We start from the raw sequence: 17,183 nt of genomic DNA on the forward strand, positions 1-17,183 counted from the left end.
ATTCCCAGACAATATGCTGGTGACAAAATGTAGAAATCAGCAGAGTCTGATTAAAGTTTTTAGATTATTTTTTTTTAAATTATTTTACCTAAAAGTTAAAATAAGGTACTTAGCTCTACTGAAAAAGAAAGCATTCTTTATTTGCACCAAAACCAGTTTTTGTCTTGCTCTAACCAAGAGAAGGACAAAGACAAAGCAAAATTAGCACAATAAAAAAAAAGAAATCTTTATTTTTTGGCTCATTTGTAATATTGTTTGCGTTGTTTATGATAATAACAATTTCCTGCATGCATTTCACCAACACATTACAAGTCAAAAGCATTTGTAAAAGAAAGATTCTACATTTCATGTTAGCTTGTGTATGAAACACAAAATGTCCTGATGTCCTTGGTTATACAAATGTGCCATTTTTTTCTTGGGAAATATTTGATTTGTACAAGCCTAATGCAGCGTGATTCAAAAAAGAATAAGAATAGACTATGTAAACAGACACTGCAAGTTAGCAAGGATTTAACGAACTATGAGACTATCTTGGAACTTCTGATGCAAACAGTGCTAGAAATTTGCACGATCCCCTAATGCTTTCCTTGTTATGTCCTGTAACTATTTGGAAACAAGCTGGGTTCCAGATTTACACAATTTACTTCACATTGAAATATATGTAGATATAGTATTAAGACAAGATAGTCTACAAATACTCACTTTTTTTTTCTCATAGTGTGATTATGCCGGTTTGGAATTACTGTGGTTAGAAAATAAGCCATGTGAATGAGAAAAGAAATATAAGAAACAGTGATCTAAACTTGAAGACACTTTTCTTATATACAAAACTGTTGCCAAATGGTTTTCTTTACATTATTTATATATGCTAACCACATTTTCAGCAGGTTAAACAGTTTGTAATATGGCCTGTACAGTCTGATTCTACACCATATAGCAGCCACTTCAAATTTAAAATGCAAAATTAAAAAAGCTCATAAATAGCTGCAAACTATTGCTTAATGATTTGAAAGAATGAGGTCTGGTTGGACAATTTGATTCACTTCACCACTGACACATGGTTTCCTATAGTGGAGACTGTGGACAGTGGAAGGACCAAGGTACAGCAGCAAAAGCATTGCAATGCATCAGTGATACTCTCCTAACCATCTATAATGACACAGAATATAACATGTCTTGTGAATTAACCATACTGTGGTACATATCTGATGTAATTCAATGTGGCAAAGCCATTTAATTCTTTGCTCAAATATGCACATCAGTATGCAGGTAATATTTACATGGAAAAGGGTATTTTATGGATTCATTGGATGTTGGCCATAATGAGAGAAGACAGCAACCAAAGAACAGTCTAGGAAAAAATCTGAGCTGTTTAAAAAAAAAAGAAGAAAACAAAAGAGCTCCCAGATATATTTTGGTGAAGCTATTTTTCTAGTGCAGAAACCACACAATATTTTTTGAGCTGTAAATATTTTAACAAAACCATGAACTTGTTCATGTTTAATGATTCACATAAAAATAAGTCATTGCAGATTCCTGTAAAATAGAGGAGGCTTTCCAGGCACATTTATCTGGATGCACATAATCTGGATGCAGCCATACAAGTAGTTAGAACACCTCAAATTTAAGAGCAACCCTGACATGAAAGTTCTTAAAATCTTTAGCTTTGTGCAATGTCATATTTTTATTTATGCATGAGTGACAAGTGCAGCATGCCTATGCAAATCACTTTTATCTGTACATTATAGAGAATCTGAGAGTAGAACTCCTGGTCCTCAAACCTCTTTCCCCAACATAAAACCTATTACAAAAATAGTCACATATAATAGTAAACAACCTGTGAATTAAAAAATGATAAATACACTAATATCGATTTTGTAAAAATATGACAAATGTAGCTGTTGCATTACAAACAGTGAAGAGAATTACTGTTCTACATATTGTGAAACATAAAGTATCCTTTTGCACTCATTTCATGCTCTGTCTTCTCTGCGGAGCCACTTTTCCCCTCATTCTTAGCAGTGTCAGCTGTAGTGAAAACAGTAACCTCTTGTCAAGTTTTTTACCCTGATTGACAGAGTCACAGTCTGATGATGGAGGTTCACTGTTTTGTTATAGGCACTGACCTTAAGTATATATATATAATGTATATATATGCACACACATGCGCGCGCACACACACACATATATGTGTAAAAACTGTCAGTTTGGCATAAACCTCCTGCAGGAGTCCAGTTGTTGCTTCATTCTCAAAGACTGTAAACATGTTGTCCCACAAGAAAAATTCTTAGATCATTATTTTTTATTTTCCCTGATGTCTTTACCTTTGTAGTTCTTTTCTGCTTTATCTTTCTCATATTTTTCTTTGTCTGGCTTTGTTACACTGTCATAAGAAGGGGGGGAAGTTGTAGAGGAACTCTCATCTGTTTTTTCCGGAGTGGAGTTCCCCTTTAGTTTATCAATAATTATCTCTTTTATAACTTGTCCATCTCCTTCTTTGTTTTTATTTCTATTATACATACTAGACACCTGTTTAACTTTTTGCCTTAAAAGATAACATCTGTAAGCACGCTGAATGATGACAGCAGACACCTCCTCCTGCTTTCGTTTCAATGTGGTTGTAATTGGTTCATAGGAGACTTTAGAAGGATTGGCTGCCATAAATCGATCTTCCATCTGTATTCTGAGGGCATCCATCTCTCCACTTTCCCCCAAAACACGCTTTGTGAAAGCAAACAGGATGTCAAGGCAGTGAATTCTGTCACCACTCACCATGGGCAGATCCATTGCAATGAGCTGGACTTTGTTCGGTTTTGCGATGAGAAGAGGCGGATCTAATGAAGCTGCAAAATCTGATAGTTTACTATATTCTATGAACTGTGTTGCATCGGGATCAAATTTCTCCCAGACCTCATAAAACATCTCAAAGTCGTCCTCGCTCAAGGGTTCAGCGCTTTCCTCAGTAGCAACACTGAAGTTCTCCAAAATCACAGCAATGTACATGTTCACCACTACCAGAAAGGAGATGATAATGTAGCTGACAAAGAAGAAAATCCCAACAGAAGGGTTGCCGCAGTCACCTTTCACAGAGCTCCCAGGATGATCTTTATGGGGATCACAGTCGGGCTCCCCACTGTTCAGAATTGGGGCGAGCAAACCGTCCCAGCCAGCGGACGTGGTGATCTGAAAGAGGCAGATCATGCTGTTGCCAAACGTTTCAAAGTTGAACATGTCATCGATCCCAACTTCCCTCTTAACATAGGCAAAGTTGGACATGCCAAATATCGCATAGATGAACATGACCAGGAAGAGCAGCAGACCAATGTTGAACAGAGCAGGAAGAGACATCATCAAAGCAAAAAGCAGAGTGCGGATTCCCTTGGCGCCTTTAATGAGGCGCAGGATTCGACCGATTCTGGCAAGTCGGATGACTCTGAATAGTGTGGGGGATACAAAGTACTTCTCAATCATCTCAGCTAAAAACATACCTAGAGAAAAAAAAAAGTGAATAATTAAATCCAATTTTAAATTTATTCATTACCTATAGAAAGATTTATATATTGATATCTCCAAAACAATCAGTATAAGGAGTCTGTGTTATAGGAAAACATTATATAAGTTATTACATTTTATTGAAAGCTGCTATTAAGGTGGAAGCATCTTTCTTGTGTTGAATTGCTATCTCAGAGAAGGGAAATAAGTAAAAGAAAGTCTGCCAGGAAAAGGAAATTTATGTCTTAGATACAGTTAATTCTTGAAGCTGAGCCTATAGCCACTGTCTTTTATGAAGGATGATGCTGGCTTAATTTTTGCAAATCGGTGATTTTTTAACAGATCTACACTGTATCAGCAAATCTCTCTAAGATATGTCACTCTTTAAGAATAAAGGTTTGTCACATGCCTCATTTGCACCATGGAGAGTCATTAGCTTTTAACTGACAGAAATCTATTTACCAAGATCTCAGCAAAAGTAAAGAAAAATCTCACCTCTTTCACATAGTTTTCAGTTTTCGTACTGAAAGCAAACCTGTGGTTAGTTTGTATATATCACTGAACATTACTCTTTATATTTGTGCATGTTAATCTAATGTGCCAAACAGTTCCTTTATGTCTTTTGACGTGGAAAGTGACAGTAAATCTAATGGGAAAGACAAAAATCTTAATATGCAACATTTCATATATTGTATGCCATAAAGTGTGAAGATCTGAATCAACATGTAAGTCAACAAGGAAAGAGAAAATTTCATATTTGGTATCATAACATTCTTGAAACAAATGTTGTCTATTCCTTCCACTAGTTCTTTCTGGAAAGGGAATTGCTCTTACCTACTATGGAGAGAATCACAACGACAAAATCAAAAATGTTCCAGCCTATAGTGAAATAGTAATGGCGAAGTGAAATCAATTTCAGCACAAATTCTCCAGTGAAAAGGATAATGAACACCAGGTTAATCCGGGATAAAATTGTTTCCATTTCTTTACTCTGGTCGTCTGTTTCTACCATCATTGTGACCATGTTAAGGCAGATAAGTATCATGATGCTGATGTCAAATACTTGTTTGGTTACAAAATCGAAGATCATGCCTTGGAATTTGTTCTGCAAAAACAAAGATTGAATACAGTTTATACTCTGAAAATATTTGGCTTTACAAATGCCAAATGGGAAAGCAACTCCCTTCAAGATTTAGGAGTGCAGAGCAAGACCCATAAACAATATAGGTGCTAATATATGCCCAACTCATGCTGGTTTTTGTCTCATTCTGTAAACAGTGAATCAAGAAGTTCAACACTGCTGGCTGAAGAAGCAGGAAGGGAAACAATGCAATAATAAGAGTAATAAAAATGACAATTGATATTATTGGTGTAAAAAAAGCTGTTATAACTTGATAGCCAGCAAGAGTACCAGCCAAATAGAAACTAATTTTCTTATCTTTATTCTCAGCTGGCTTTAGAATGCTAGCCCTCTTTCTTCCCTAAACTAATTGTGCTTGGTGAGATCATTAGACCACTGAAGTTACATGTCTCAAACACATCATGACTGCAATATCCTAGTTTTTCTTTAGTACTTAGCGCAATGTTTATTGCCATATGTCTCTCCTTTTAAAGGCTATTTATAACTGCTTGGTGCATAAGGTGCAACAAGTAGTTTATTTTTTCCAAACACTGTAGGAGTTCAGTAAATAACAAGAGTAGTGTCTTATCTCAGAGACAAATTTATCCTAGTTTATGCTTTACTTCCTAGGGCATTCTTTTATTCCATAAGATTTTCTGCATCTGTCTTTTTCTTTCAGATTAGATGACCACTGCCCTTTCTGTCTTCAGCAGCAGGGGCCAGTGCATCCCCATTTCCTACAAATTCTCTGTGAGGAGAAAAAAACAAAAAATGAAGTTTATCCCTGGTAACAAGAACCAATAGATGATCCAATCAACTGTGATTTTCTAGGACTTTGGCAGGGAATTTTGAAATTTATCACATTAGCCTCATTAAACCCTACAGTTCACACTTCAGAGTGAATGTTTTTAAATGAAACATGAATGATCTATCTGATGGATCAAAAGGGGACAAATTCTACATTTACAAGAAAATAAGGGAAAAAAATATTTTCTTGCCAGACATATAACTTTCTTTTTCAATATCATAATCCCAAATGAATATTTAATATTAGGAGTATATGAATCAAATTGCTCTTACCACTGGCCTCGGAATAGGTTTCTGTGGCTTTTTGGATCCAAGTTTTTTCATTGCATTATAATATTTCTTCTGTTCTTCTGTCATAAATATATCCTGACCTCCAAAGTAAAGAAATAATATCAAAACTAATTATTATCACATCCACACATAAAACATTTAACTATGATATGTCTCTCCGTAATATAACATATCATTTATATTTTATTTATATTTTAAAAAAAGCGGGTTTTTTCAGGTATTTTTAGTGGATGCCCATATACATTCCTAACACATAGAGAAACCCCATTACTAGTGCCTTGTCCAGTTGACAGTAGAGTTTTTCCAGTGTCTTCACTCTCACATTTGCTGACATGGCTAAAATGGTTGTTTCTATACTGATGATGGTAAATAACTTGCTGATTAGGATATGTTTAGGGAATAGAAGAGTGACTACTGTCTTCCATGTCCTGTATTCTATATAGATTTTTAGGATTACAGCTAGACAGGCCTATAAGTGGCATAACTTTGAGACAAAAGGTGTGTCAAGAGAGTGTGTCTGTCTCTAATCTGTGTGTTTTAATGACCAAACAAAATCACCTTTGATATAAACTTAAGAAAAGTAAACCATATCATGCCATAGCAAATTATTAATTAAACCACTGCTGGAACCTTGACTAACTCAAATTGGCTCTTGTTTGCAGATGCAAAAGCTGCCAGTCAGATGTGCAACTAACTGACTGAATTTCAGTATAAGTAAATGGTGCTTATTGCTGAGTCTGCACTGTCAGATGGAAGCACAATGTCAAAGTCACTGTCTGCTGAACTGGCTGTCACAGCCTGAAGTATCATCACAATTGATAGAAAGTAACCCCGGGTGTGTTTATGAGTCTTTTAGGAAGCTAAAGAATATTTTCAGGTGGAAAAAATTCTGTAGTTCACAATTTTCTATTATCATATATTCTGTTTAGTACTGCTGGTTTTTATTTGGTGATTGGATAAATGCAAATCATATGAGACAGCTTTTTCATACAAAAATTGAGAATGATCCTGAGGTTCTAGTTCTTTTTGGCACTTGAAGGCTAAGAATTGTGAGGCTTCCAAGCATCTTAAATGTGATTAATTGTATTTTTAGATTTTTAAAGTTCTTTAAAAGAGAATTGTATGCATTATCAATAGTATTATTTTAAACATACTTGTGTGTCAAATCTATACAGAAAAAACCACTCTTTCCGTTACACATTTATTATTGATAAGAAATTATAACTTGTATTTGTGTTTAATGACTTCATCTCATTTGTCACAAAAGTGTGTTAGAAAAACAGAGCTCTTTTGTACACATTTTTACTTGTATCTATAAGCTTATTCATGTAAGGGCTGTTGGATGTATTCTTAACCCACTCTTTAATCAGTTTGCAGATCCATTATCCATTGTATGAACACAAAGCCATATTATATCTTCATTAAATGTCAACAGTTTATAAGATTAATTAATTTATCTTAATTCTTTAAAGTTAATGAAAAAAAGAAATTATTTAATGGCAGATAATATTACTTCTAATGAACCCAGTAATACATATTCCCTTTTTTCATCATCATTTTAGCTATTTACACAATCTGCAAACTATTATGAACTGACTCATGATTTGTACCTCTACATTTGTCAAAATGCTAAAATGCAAAGGTCAAAATCACATCCACAGATTTTAAAACAGATTATTATTAAAAAAGAGACATTTTTATTCAAGGTCTTGGAATTACTTTTGATTTTTATTAGCCTTAAATAAATAAATTATTAATTAATTATAGCTAATAATTTATAGCACTATGGAAACATTTTAAATACTTATCTTCTTTTTTTGTTGGTTGAAGTTGTCTATAATGACACCAATGAAAAGATTCAAGGTAAAAAATGATCCAAATATAATAAAGATGACAAAATAGAGATACATATACAAGTTGTCCTCATACTTGGGTTGATCTTCTACCTACAAAATATTATAAATTTTATTACCCATGAGAATACTAGATGTAAAAAACAATGTATATAATTTATAACTGAGTATATGCTATACCAGCTAGAAAAGCTATAAACTGCACTAATTTATTAAAAAGATCTAACATGTCCATTCCTATCAATATTTGGGGAACTGGAAGCTGATAGAATTATTGCTCATATGGAATTTTCAAGTAAAAGGTGCCCACAGATATGTTTGTGTATGTACATATATAAAAAGTTCCTCATATAGAAGGAAGAAGTAATGTGGGACTTAGAGAAGTCATTAGTACTTAAAATTTTAACAGCAGAAATCTAAATATTTTATACTATATTCAGTATATTTTCATACAACAAAATCAGTAAATTTTACTGTCGTCTAAATCTCCCTGGAACTCTTTTGGTCTTGCATGAGCATTCTTACATCCAGCTTAGAACAGATGCTTTCAATACATTTCTAGGGAATATATATTTTGTGAAATCTCTTAAATTGAGGCAAATGTCAAGGAGAATTTTGTATTGTCTTGATTCTTCTGGATTCCACATCTCAACATTTGCACCTCTACAGCAGGAATGAGCAGGAATGTAGAAATTCTGAAGATAATGAAACATGATATTTTACTCTGGGAGACAATATCACTAACATGAGTATTTGTACAGGTTAGACATAGTTTTGGTTTTGTAGACAAGATACAATTCTAATCTCCAGAAATCTTAACAGATGATCTTCAACCTCAAAATCCAATTGCTCCTAAATATCTAGATAACACAACTGCTCAACCTAAGGAAACAATTAAATGCACAGTCATAAATTATGAAACAAGATTAATATATTCCAGATTTAATAACTGCATTATATAATCTTAAATGAATTCATTACCATGATTACCAAAGGAATTAGTTAAAAAAACTCTTCTTTGTTCTTTTACATTAACATTAGCATTTCAAAAAAAAGTCTGCCTAAGTTAATTCAGTTTATTTGGCCTAAACAGAAGGAAGTGGGATTAATTCTTTCCAGTAAAAATTTTAAGAATCAGAAAAATATGTATTGGTGCTGATTATAATTTTTCATGCTATTTTGTGTGTAGCTGTTTAAATTCTATACTCTATATCAGAATATAACCAACAGATGATCTTTAAAGTCTTACATCTCGTGAATCAACAGCAGCATACATAATGTCCATCCATCCTTTGAAAGTAGCCTAGAAATAAAACACAGTTGCTTATCTTCCCTGTAAAAATTCAAATTAACTAGGTTATTTATTTATTTATCTAGACCATAACTATTAATAAAATCAATTCTAAATTTATAAACCACAACTAAAAACACAGACATAATAAAACATTTTTCATAGGTTTTTTTGAGAATGTATTTTTTAGGTATTTCGAAAATATTAAAAACCAGGCTCTGAAGGTCTCAGCAAGGCCACAGTGTGTTTGGAGCTGCAGATGATTATTTTGCAGGTGAAGAATGATAGACTTAGACAGACATTAATGCTAGAGATGTTTAGGTAGAATCCACTAGAATTACCCATGGCTGCAGCCATTTTGTTAAGTTTACAGCATGAATTGATGAAATCAGCAATACAGCTTCTGGACAGATACCAACATGCATCCGAATGTTTTTTTCTGTGTCTAAACTGACATAGTATTTTTAGAAATGTTTTAATCCCACATAGCTAAAAGGAATAGATTGTTCAAAGTAAAAATATACATTGGTTCTTGAGAGATTTGTTTTACAGAAGACCAAAAAGTGAACTGTGAAAGAGCTGCGATTAACATCTATAAGAACTTGGCTGCATTCCTATAGAGACTTTGTCTATATAAAGAGTAAAAAAGATCTGTCATCATTGCTCTAAAAGGTGATTTTCATGGATGCAGAATGTCCACTTTCTAAGGAACGCCAAAGGGTTGGTGTGACATGCTGGCTGGAAGTGTGAGTGCACTTAGCCAGGGTTTCCATGCTTATTCACAATAAAGAAAAAAGAACTCAAAAGCCTGTGAAATGAACAGACAAAGAGCATCACTCCTGAGGAGATTCAGGAGAAGAACCATCCCAAGGAGTATATTTCCATCTGTGCTTGCCAGAAGTAGCTCTGGTACTTGGGTACAGTTGCCAGTTTTCATGGCAGAAAACTTGCACTCTGGAAGTGTTCATATCCTCCTGAATCTTGTAGTGCAACAGCAGTTTACTGGGAAGGTATGTTTGGAGCCAGGCTTCCCAGAACTTTCTGGCTCAGTTGACAATTGTCAGTGCACTTTGCATAGCAATATTAGGAGAGGAGGAGAGTTCAATAAGAGCAATAAATGCAGAATAAGAGCGGAGGGAGACTGTTAATGGAGACAATCAGATGAAGAGGTGAAGATGCTCAAGGATCTCTTAATCTCTGCAGGAAAAGTAAAGGTCAGAAGGGAATATTTGAAATGGAAAATTTTGGAAAATCAGGACAAAGGAAAAAAAAAGAGAAGAAGAATGAAAAGTTTACAGTATTGAAGTAGTCATTAAAGACCAAGACTGTCTGGATATGTGATATGGATGAAATTCAGACAGAGCTTCAAGAGATTAGCAGTTTTCCTTGCTTCTTCAGAGGCAAGTATTGGTAATAAGACAGTTCAGTTTAATCTCCAGTACAAGAGTAGCAACGAGATCTGAAGTCAGAGAATCAGAGTCATCATTCAGTACTACTACTCAGCACATGAGTCACATTGCCTTCAGAGGCAAAACATTTTAAGCTAGGTAGTTAATTTTGGAATTAAGGTCAACTAGGAATACTGACCTGCTCTGAGATAGAAAGGATAAGCATACAATTCTTAGATAACCTTGAATATCAGAGCTGTAACAATCTCATGACATTTCTGACATGTTTTCATTCAGTGAAGCTGTATGTCAAGTTATAGACAAGTGATTCTACACAGTTCAATCATCTAAATGTAATTTTATGCTTTCTTGCTTGTGTTTTGGGTTGATCCCAGCTATCAGAAGCTCCATTCTAAGCCAAGGAGCCTGTAAAGAGCTAAGGTCTTCACTTCTCTGACGTAAATAAAATATACTCAGTACTTAGAACAGAGGCATTTCTGACTACAGTGCACAGGATAAGGAATTGAAGGGGAAACACAATTTACAGATTTTGTATAAGTAGCAGTAATTAATGGAATGAATATGCCATGCAATACAATAACATCTAATACTTCACAAGGATAATACTATAAGTAACATAATGCTTATTTATATGCTATAATGACTCTTTAATAAGCATTAAGGAATATGATAGTTCTATACTGTGCACCACTAAAAAGATTCTTATACCTTTTCCACAAACTATTTTCACATTATTATTATCATCATCATGAGACTGTATTCCCGAGCCTTGGAATGGAAAACTACTCTACTACCATTAATACAAAAATTACAAGAAACAGTGCAATAGAGCTGTGTGAGCTGCACATCACTGCTACAAAGAAATTATTCCACTACTTAACAGTCATTTTTCCAGATTCTTTAAAAGAAGCGAAAAGAAAATATATAAGTTTACTTACTACTTGAAGCAGAGCAAGATATCCAGCTCCTACATTATCAAAGTTTACTTTCACGTTTTTCCATCGGGCACTTTGATTGTTTTTTATGAGTTCCTGACACTGAGTATAATTGTTGACATCACTGATATCAAACATCTCACCAGTTGTAGTGTTGACACAGTGATAAAATTTTCCAGCAAACAGATTTACTCCCATGATGCTGAAGATTAGCCAGAATATGAGACATACCAGCAATACATTCATGATAGAAGGGATTGCTCCTACAAGGGCATTTACAACCACCTAGTGTACAAATTAGACAAAATAGTCACTTAGTTAATGAAGAGAAAAAAAAATTTAAAACACTTTAAAAATGTTTAAAAAGTATTAATATGGGATGAGCAGTTGAAATACTACATTAAGATTTATGGAGGAAACATTAATTAAGGTTTAATAAAATGCTAATGAGATTGCAAAAAGCAAGAAATAAAATAACATGGAACAAAAGACAATGCAAAAGTCTGAAAAAAAATCAAAAAGCGAAAGAAAACCTGTTAGTAGCAAGATGGATTCTGAGAATTTGTGTGCTCTAGAGAAAAAGAGAGAAATAAATGTTAAATTCCAACAATATAAATCAAAATCTATAAATAAAAATAAATAGCAAATAAACCAGAAAAAGCTTAAAAAATGATGATGCAGAAGACTGAATAAAAAATGTCTGCATGTAAAACTATCATTACTAATGATTTTATTCTTAGAAACTTTATGTATATATTGCCAGCACCGTATTTCAGTATCCATATACAATGTAACACACTACTTATTCAGAAAGTGCAGAGCTATGACCAGACTATAAACATGTATTGCAGCATTGGAGTACTTTTGGGGGAAAAATTAAAAAGAGATTTCTCAATAACTTTTCCTTGTTTTTTCCAGGAAATAGCATAGTCTGCATTTTCAGCAGACAGCTTGCAATAGAGGTTTTTTAGGTGTTTTGTTTTTTTTTTTGTTTCGTTTGTTTGGTTGGTTTGGTTTTGTTTTTTTTTCTTTTGGTCAGATTGGCAGAATATGAAAATAATATTTTTCCCACAGGAGTTTTAGCTGTCTAGGAGGAGATGTAAGAGTACAGCAGATGCATTCAAATGAAGTAAAAAGACATTAGCTGAGAAAACAATTTCCCATCTCTCCCCTTCTGTACTTCCAACCCTATGCTTATTTCAGTACTTCCAACCCTATGCTCAGAAAATCTTTCCCTAATACTAGAACATTTATTGTGGGACTTTTTTTTCCCAGGCAGGTAGACAGGGAGCCACAGTGGGGCTTTAGTTTCTGGTGTGTCACTCTTGTCAGCTTCTTAATCTTGTTTTGGTTTGTTTTGTTTTCTGTCTAATCCTGTTCCATCCTGAAACACTGACAAACTAACTGAAGTTAGCTACAGAAATTGATAAGAAAAGTTCCCAGCTAAACTGCAAAAAAATCTCCAACCCTTTGTTCTAAAATCTGTCATGTCCTTTTACTTTTCTAGGTCCACAAATCAATGAAAATTTCAACGGTCAGTGGGCTGGGATAAGACAAGTGCAGCAGTGAGCACGCAAATATAATGAGCACGAGGTCTGGTCTCCAAAGGTGAGCTGTACACAGGTCTTGTTTATAAGGACATGGTGGAGGGCCTTTTTCCAGGTTTTTGCATGTATTCCCATTCTGGAGTTCTTTGAAGAAGGCATGAGTGGAACCATTAACACATTAATTTTTATATGCATACATTCATTCAGACACATTCATTTTATCTCACCCTCATTCCTTCAAATCGTGACAAGGCTCTTAAAGGTCTTAAAGCTCTTAAAGTCCGTAGTGATTTAATGGCACCAAGTTCGGAATAGCCCAGAGCATTGGCTATTAAACTAACCAATGAGACCTATAAAATACAGAAACAATATTATTTTAAAAATGTTTCTACACTGTTTATTTAAAAAAAACCCAAACCAACAGATCAACAGTGACAAATTGAACAATGCCACAATTTTCATACTTGCTGGAAAGGCAAGAGGTCTCATAAAGGCATGGTTGAAAAAGGAATATATGCTATTGAATGTCTATTATGGTTCAATAATGTTTAACAGTCATATGGAAGCACAGTGTTCGTGAAGGATATGATTTTTAGGAATATATAAAGACAAAATAGCCATACTTTCTGTAACTTCGTTAAGGTTTAACCTTCCAAACAATTTAAAATTCTGAATATATTAGAATATTTGATTAACTACTGACAATCTTTTGAATATCCAGAATCACTAATAATATGCTGAATATTTTAGTGGTTAATTTAAAATATTTGTTATAAATATTACTTCTAAGTCAAACACAGAGAGTTCATAGCAACAATAACCAGGATATTTCTGAAATATGTATTGAAAGAGTTGGTACTTTCTCACTTGCCTGACAAATCTATTTGTTTTTATATAGGAAAATATTTTGTATAAAAAACATTATGGGATAGATATCAACAGATACTAGCCTTATAAATCTCATAGTAAGAGCTTTATTATCTACAACAGTAGTAAGATCCTGATGATTGTTATTGGGATTTTATTATAAGACAATCCACTTAAATAAGGCACAATTAATTTGCTTCTCAAATGGAACTGAGGTTTATACAGTGTTAATGTGAAAGAAATTAATTTACTTTGAGCAGTTTTGGAGACAGGAGTGGTAAAACATCATACCTTACTCATATTTTATTCAGTTCTACCACCAAAAGACACATAAACGAACATAGACATATTTCGGTCCTTGAGGAAATTCCTCAAATGTTCATTTCTGTGCAGAGCTCTTCAAATGTTGCACAGAAATAGGCATTCACTGATTAGGGTGGTAAGATTTTGTCCATTATTTGAAACATGGCTTTCCTATGTTACTTATATCCATAAGGAACAATTAGATGACTTACAAACACAAGCGTTACAAGATCATGTCTCAAAACGACAATCCAAGAGCAAATACAAGTCAGTTATTCATAACTATTCATAACTATTCATAACTATGTTGCTATATATATTAATCTAACAGAAAATAGTATTTTAGTGAATTCATATCACTGTATATTTCAACTGGATTATATGCCAGGATGTAATTCTTTTTATTAAAGGAAAGGATTATTTTATTGCTGTAATGGATAAATGGAACTTACTGTGATTTATAAGCGTATTAGAAAGAAAATCTTACTCATTTTCTGTAGTCTGTAACTGAAGTCTGTTCTCTTACAAGAGACAACATTAGTGTTTCTGCCATTACATTAACTTTGTCATTAATTGTTATTAATAACTGTCATTTGTACACCTTATTTGTCTTGTGATTCTGCAGTGAAAGAGTTCTTTGTTATCCTTAGCCACCTTTAATATATTCCAGAGATAACAAGACATGGAATTTTCTGTATTTTTAATAGAATATTCATTTATTCATTCACATCAACAAGATGCCCAGACATGACAATAAACTTTAGTGGAAAGACAGCACATTTTACCAATGAAAATTAAATTATGAAACAAATATTAAAAAAATATTTCTGGGAGAGTAAGACATCTCTTTTAAAACTGAACTCACATTAATGGCTGCTTCATTTTATACCTTTCTCCCCAAACTAGCATCGTGCCTTAGCTGTGTTTCACAAACCAGACTCCTTCCAAGCTAGTTAGACAGTGGCAGCTCCTCTAAGCTCAGTGGCTCTGTGTGCACTGGCAGTTCTCAGGTTCTGATTGTAAGGTCTTGTTTGTGCTTTCTATTTCAAACTATTGGCAGCTTTCTTATCATGGTGCTAATGCTATTACACCATAAACCTGAAGTTGTTTCTCAGAGAAATACTTCATCTGTTGGAAACATTTCCCTCTGAAGGACAGTTCATAGGAGAAGCAAAGATCTGCTTGGAATTCTATTGGATATACAGCTAGCTGTTCTGTACTGCTCTGGTGTTCTTAGTCTTCTTAGCTTGGTTTTCTCTCATCCATTCTACTTGTTTTGTTGCTAGTAGGTGAGAAAATAAATGTCTCTATACACTGATAATTAGATTAATTTCTTTATTTTGAGATAAGAATGCATGCAGATGCAGTAATTTTAAGAAAAGAAAAAGTACTCAAAACAGTGGAAAGATTTTCTACATTTGTCTCCTAAAACGGTGGGGTGTGTGTCCTTATTTTTGTTTGTCTTCTAATGTAGAAACTTGGCAGTCACAATTCGCCCTGCTCAAAATCTTCAGTCAGGTTTGTCATCTGAGCCAGATCATTGTTCACACAGCTTCACCTCAACTTTATTTCTATTTAGGCCTAAAAGTTTCATCCATAGGAATTCTGTGCTACGTGGGGAGGGGGCTAATTATGATCCTATGCTATAGGATACATATATATATGTACTTCATAGGATACATATATATATGTACTTCATTAATAACTCTTAATTTAACCTGTTTTACTGGCAAGTAATCAAAATTTATTTTGTTTAGATGCATAATTGCAAGTTATGATTCTGTTCCGTCACTCACTGAACAACAGTGTTGGGGTTTATGTCTATGTCATCTGAATATCCCTTTGAATTAATTAATTAATTTCATTATTTCTGGATTTTCCAAGCCAGATAGCATACATGTTAGGATGCATGTAATGAAATATGAGACTGACTGGGAAGAAAAAGTGACATTTTTTATATATCTGGTTTCCCAGAACATCAATATTCTTATTTTCTATTAGTTTTATTATGAAATTGGCACAGCATGACTTGCCTCTTACTCTATGTGCATGGCATTTAGTACAGTAGTATAATGTGACCTTGATATTTTCCAGAATGTTGCTGCTGAGTTAATTATTCTGGAAAGCTAATAAAAGGGTTGAAAGCATGGTTTAATTAAATTAATTTAATTGTTTCACAAAAAGGATGAAACATTTTTAGCTATATGAAAGAAATATTAAACAGGCCATCAATATGACCATTTTTTAATGTACTATGACACAAGCCCCGTTGGAGGATTCTACATTTAATTGTTCAAAATCTGTACCCACTGGAATTCTATCAGGTGCTAGGAATTTCAGGGTGGTCAAATATTTCATTCTACTTACAGACCCATTATTGTCCCACAGTATTTGGCAAATACATGATTTTTTTTTAAATGTTACTTATTTCCATTTCATGCATGTATGATTTATTAACACAATAATTTAAAAATAAAGTGTTTCTACCAAACTATAGGACCAACTCATAAAGTTAAAAAATATATAGCATAAAATATTATCAATTAAAGATTATCTAAGATTACATATCATAGCAGAAAACTACACAACAGTAGTTTACAAACAAATGTAATAACTGAAAAACTGATTGGGTATTCCCTGTTGTCTTTCCTGATGTCCTAGTTAGTTCCTAGCTTGGTATGTGGCAAAGACAACTTAGAATCATTACAGCTGTACCTTAAAACCTAGACAAAATAAACTCATGAGAGATGGCTGTGGAAAGAGGAGTAAAAGCAAAAATCAAAGTACAGGATGACGTGTTCCATACAATCTAGTTGTGTTGGGTTAAGACGTTGTCTCAAACCTTTACTGGATATCTCTGCCAGAATTAGCCTCCCTCCAAAAAAGTGAGTATCAGCCTTATTCACAGCTGTCTGCATATAAAATTCAGTCTATTTGCTGAAACCACTGATAAATGTGTTTGATCTAATTTACCAGGTTGTAATTTTGGGTACATAAGCCACTCCACCGAAATATCTGCTCCTTGCTACAGACATTGCTGCACCAGGCAGAAGAGTGGAGCAGAGAGATGGCATGATAAAGTCTTAAACTGAGTTAGGCAGATGTACCAAGAGTCACAGCTGTAAACTGGTAGAGCTGAAAATTACCATTTCTTAGTGTAATTATTAAAATCTAATTTGTTCACAGACAGTGAGAGCAACTATGGTTACTTCTCGCAGTGAGGGACTCAGGTATCTGAGATATTAAAGGTCAAAGCCCTAAAGGACTA

The 17,183-nt window shown here is 33.8% G+C and overlaps 1 protein-coding gene across 1 annotated transcript in view; it reads right to left on the bottom strand.

Annotated features, from left to right (window-relative positions):
* Positions 1–210: 210 nt before the first annotated feature.
* LOC103764128 (sodium channel protein type 2 subunit alpha) overlaps positions 211–17,183 on the bottom strand; it is a 73,699-nt gene continuing 56,726 nt past the window's right edge. The window contains exons 23-29 of the mRNA XM_018072634.2: positions 12,973–13,095; positions 11,202–11,483; positions 8,813–8,866; positions 7,519–7,656; positions 5,693–5,797; positions 4,327–4,597; positions 211–3,488 (exon numbers count right to left, since the gene is read on the bottom strand). Of these exons, the coding sequence (XP_017928123.1) occupies positions 2,296–3,488; positions 4,327–4,597; positions 5,693–5,797; positions 7,519–7,656; positions 8,813–8,866; positions 11,202–11,483; positions 12,973–13,095 (2,166 nt within the window). The 3' untranslated portion in view covers positions 211–2,295. The remainder of the gene's footprint in view (positions 3,489–4,326; positions 4,598–5,692; positions 5,798–7,518; positions 7,657–8,812; positions 8,867–11,201; positions 11,484–12,972; positions 13,096–17,183) is intronic.

This window comes from Manacus vitellinus, unplaced genomic scaffold (assembly GCF_001715985.3).
Source record: "Manacus vitellinus isolate BGI_N305 unplaced genomic scaffold, ASM171598v3 scaffold_22_pilon, whole genome shotgun sequence".
NCBI lineage: Eukaryota > Metazoa > Chordata > Aves > Passeriformes > Pipridae > Manacus > Manacus vitellinus.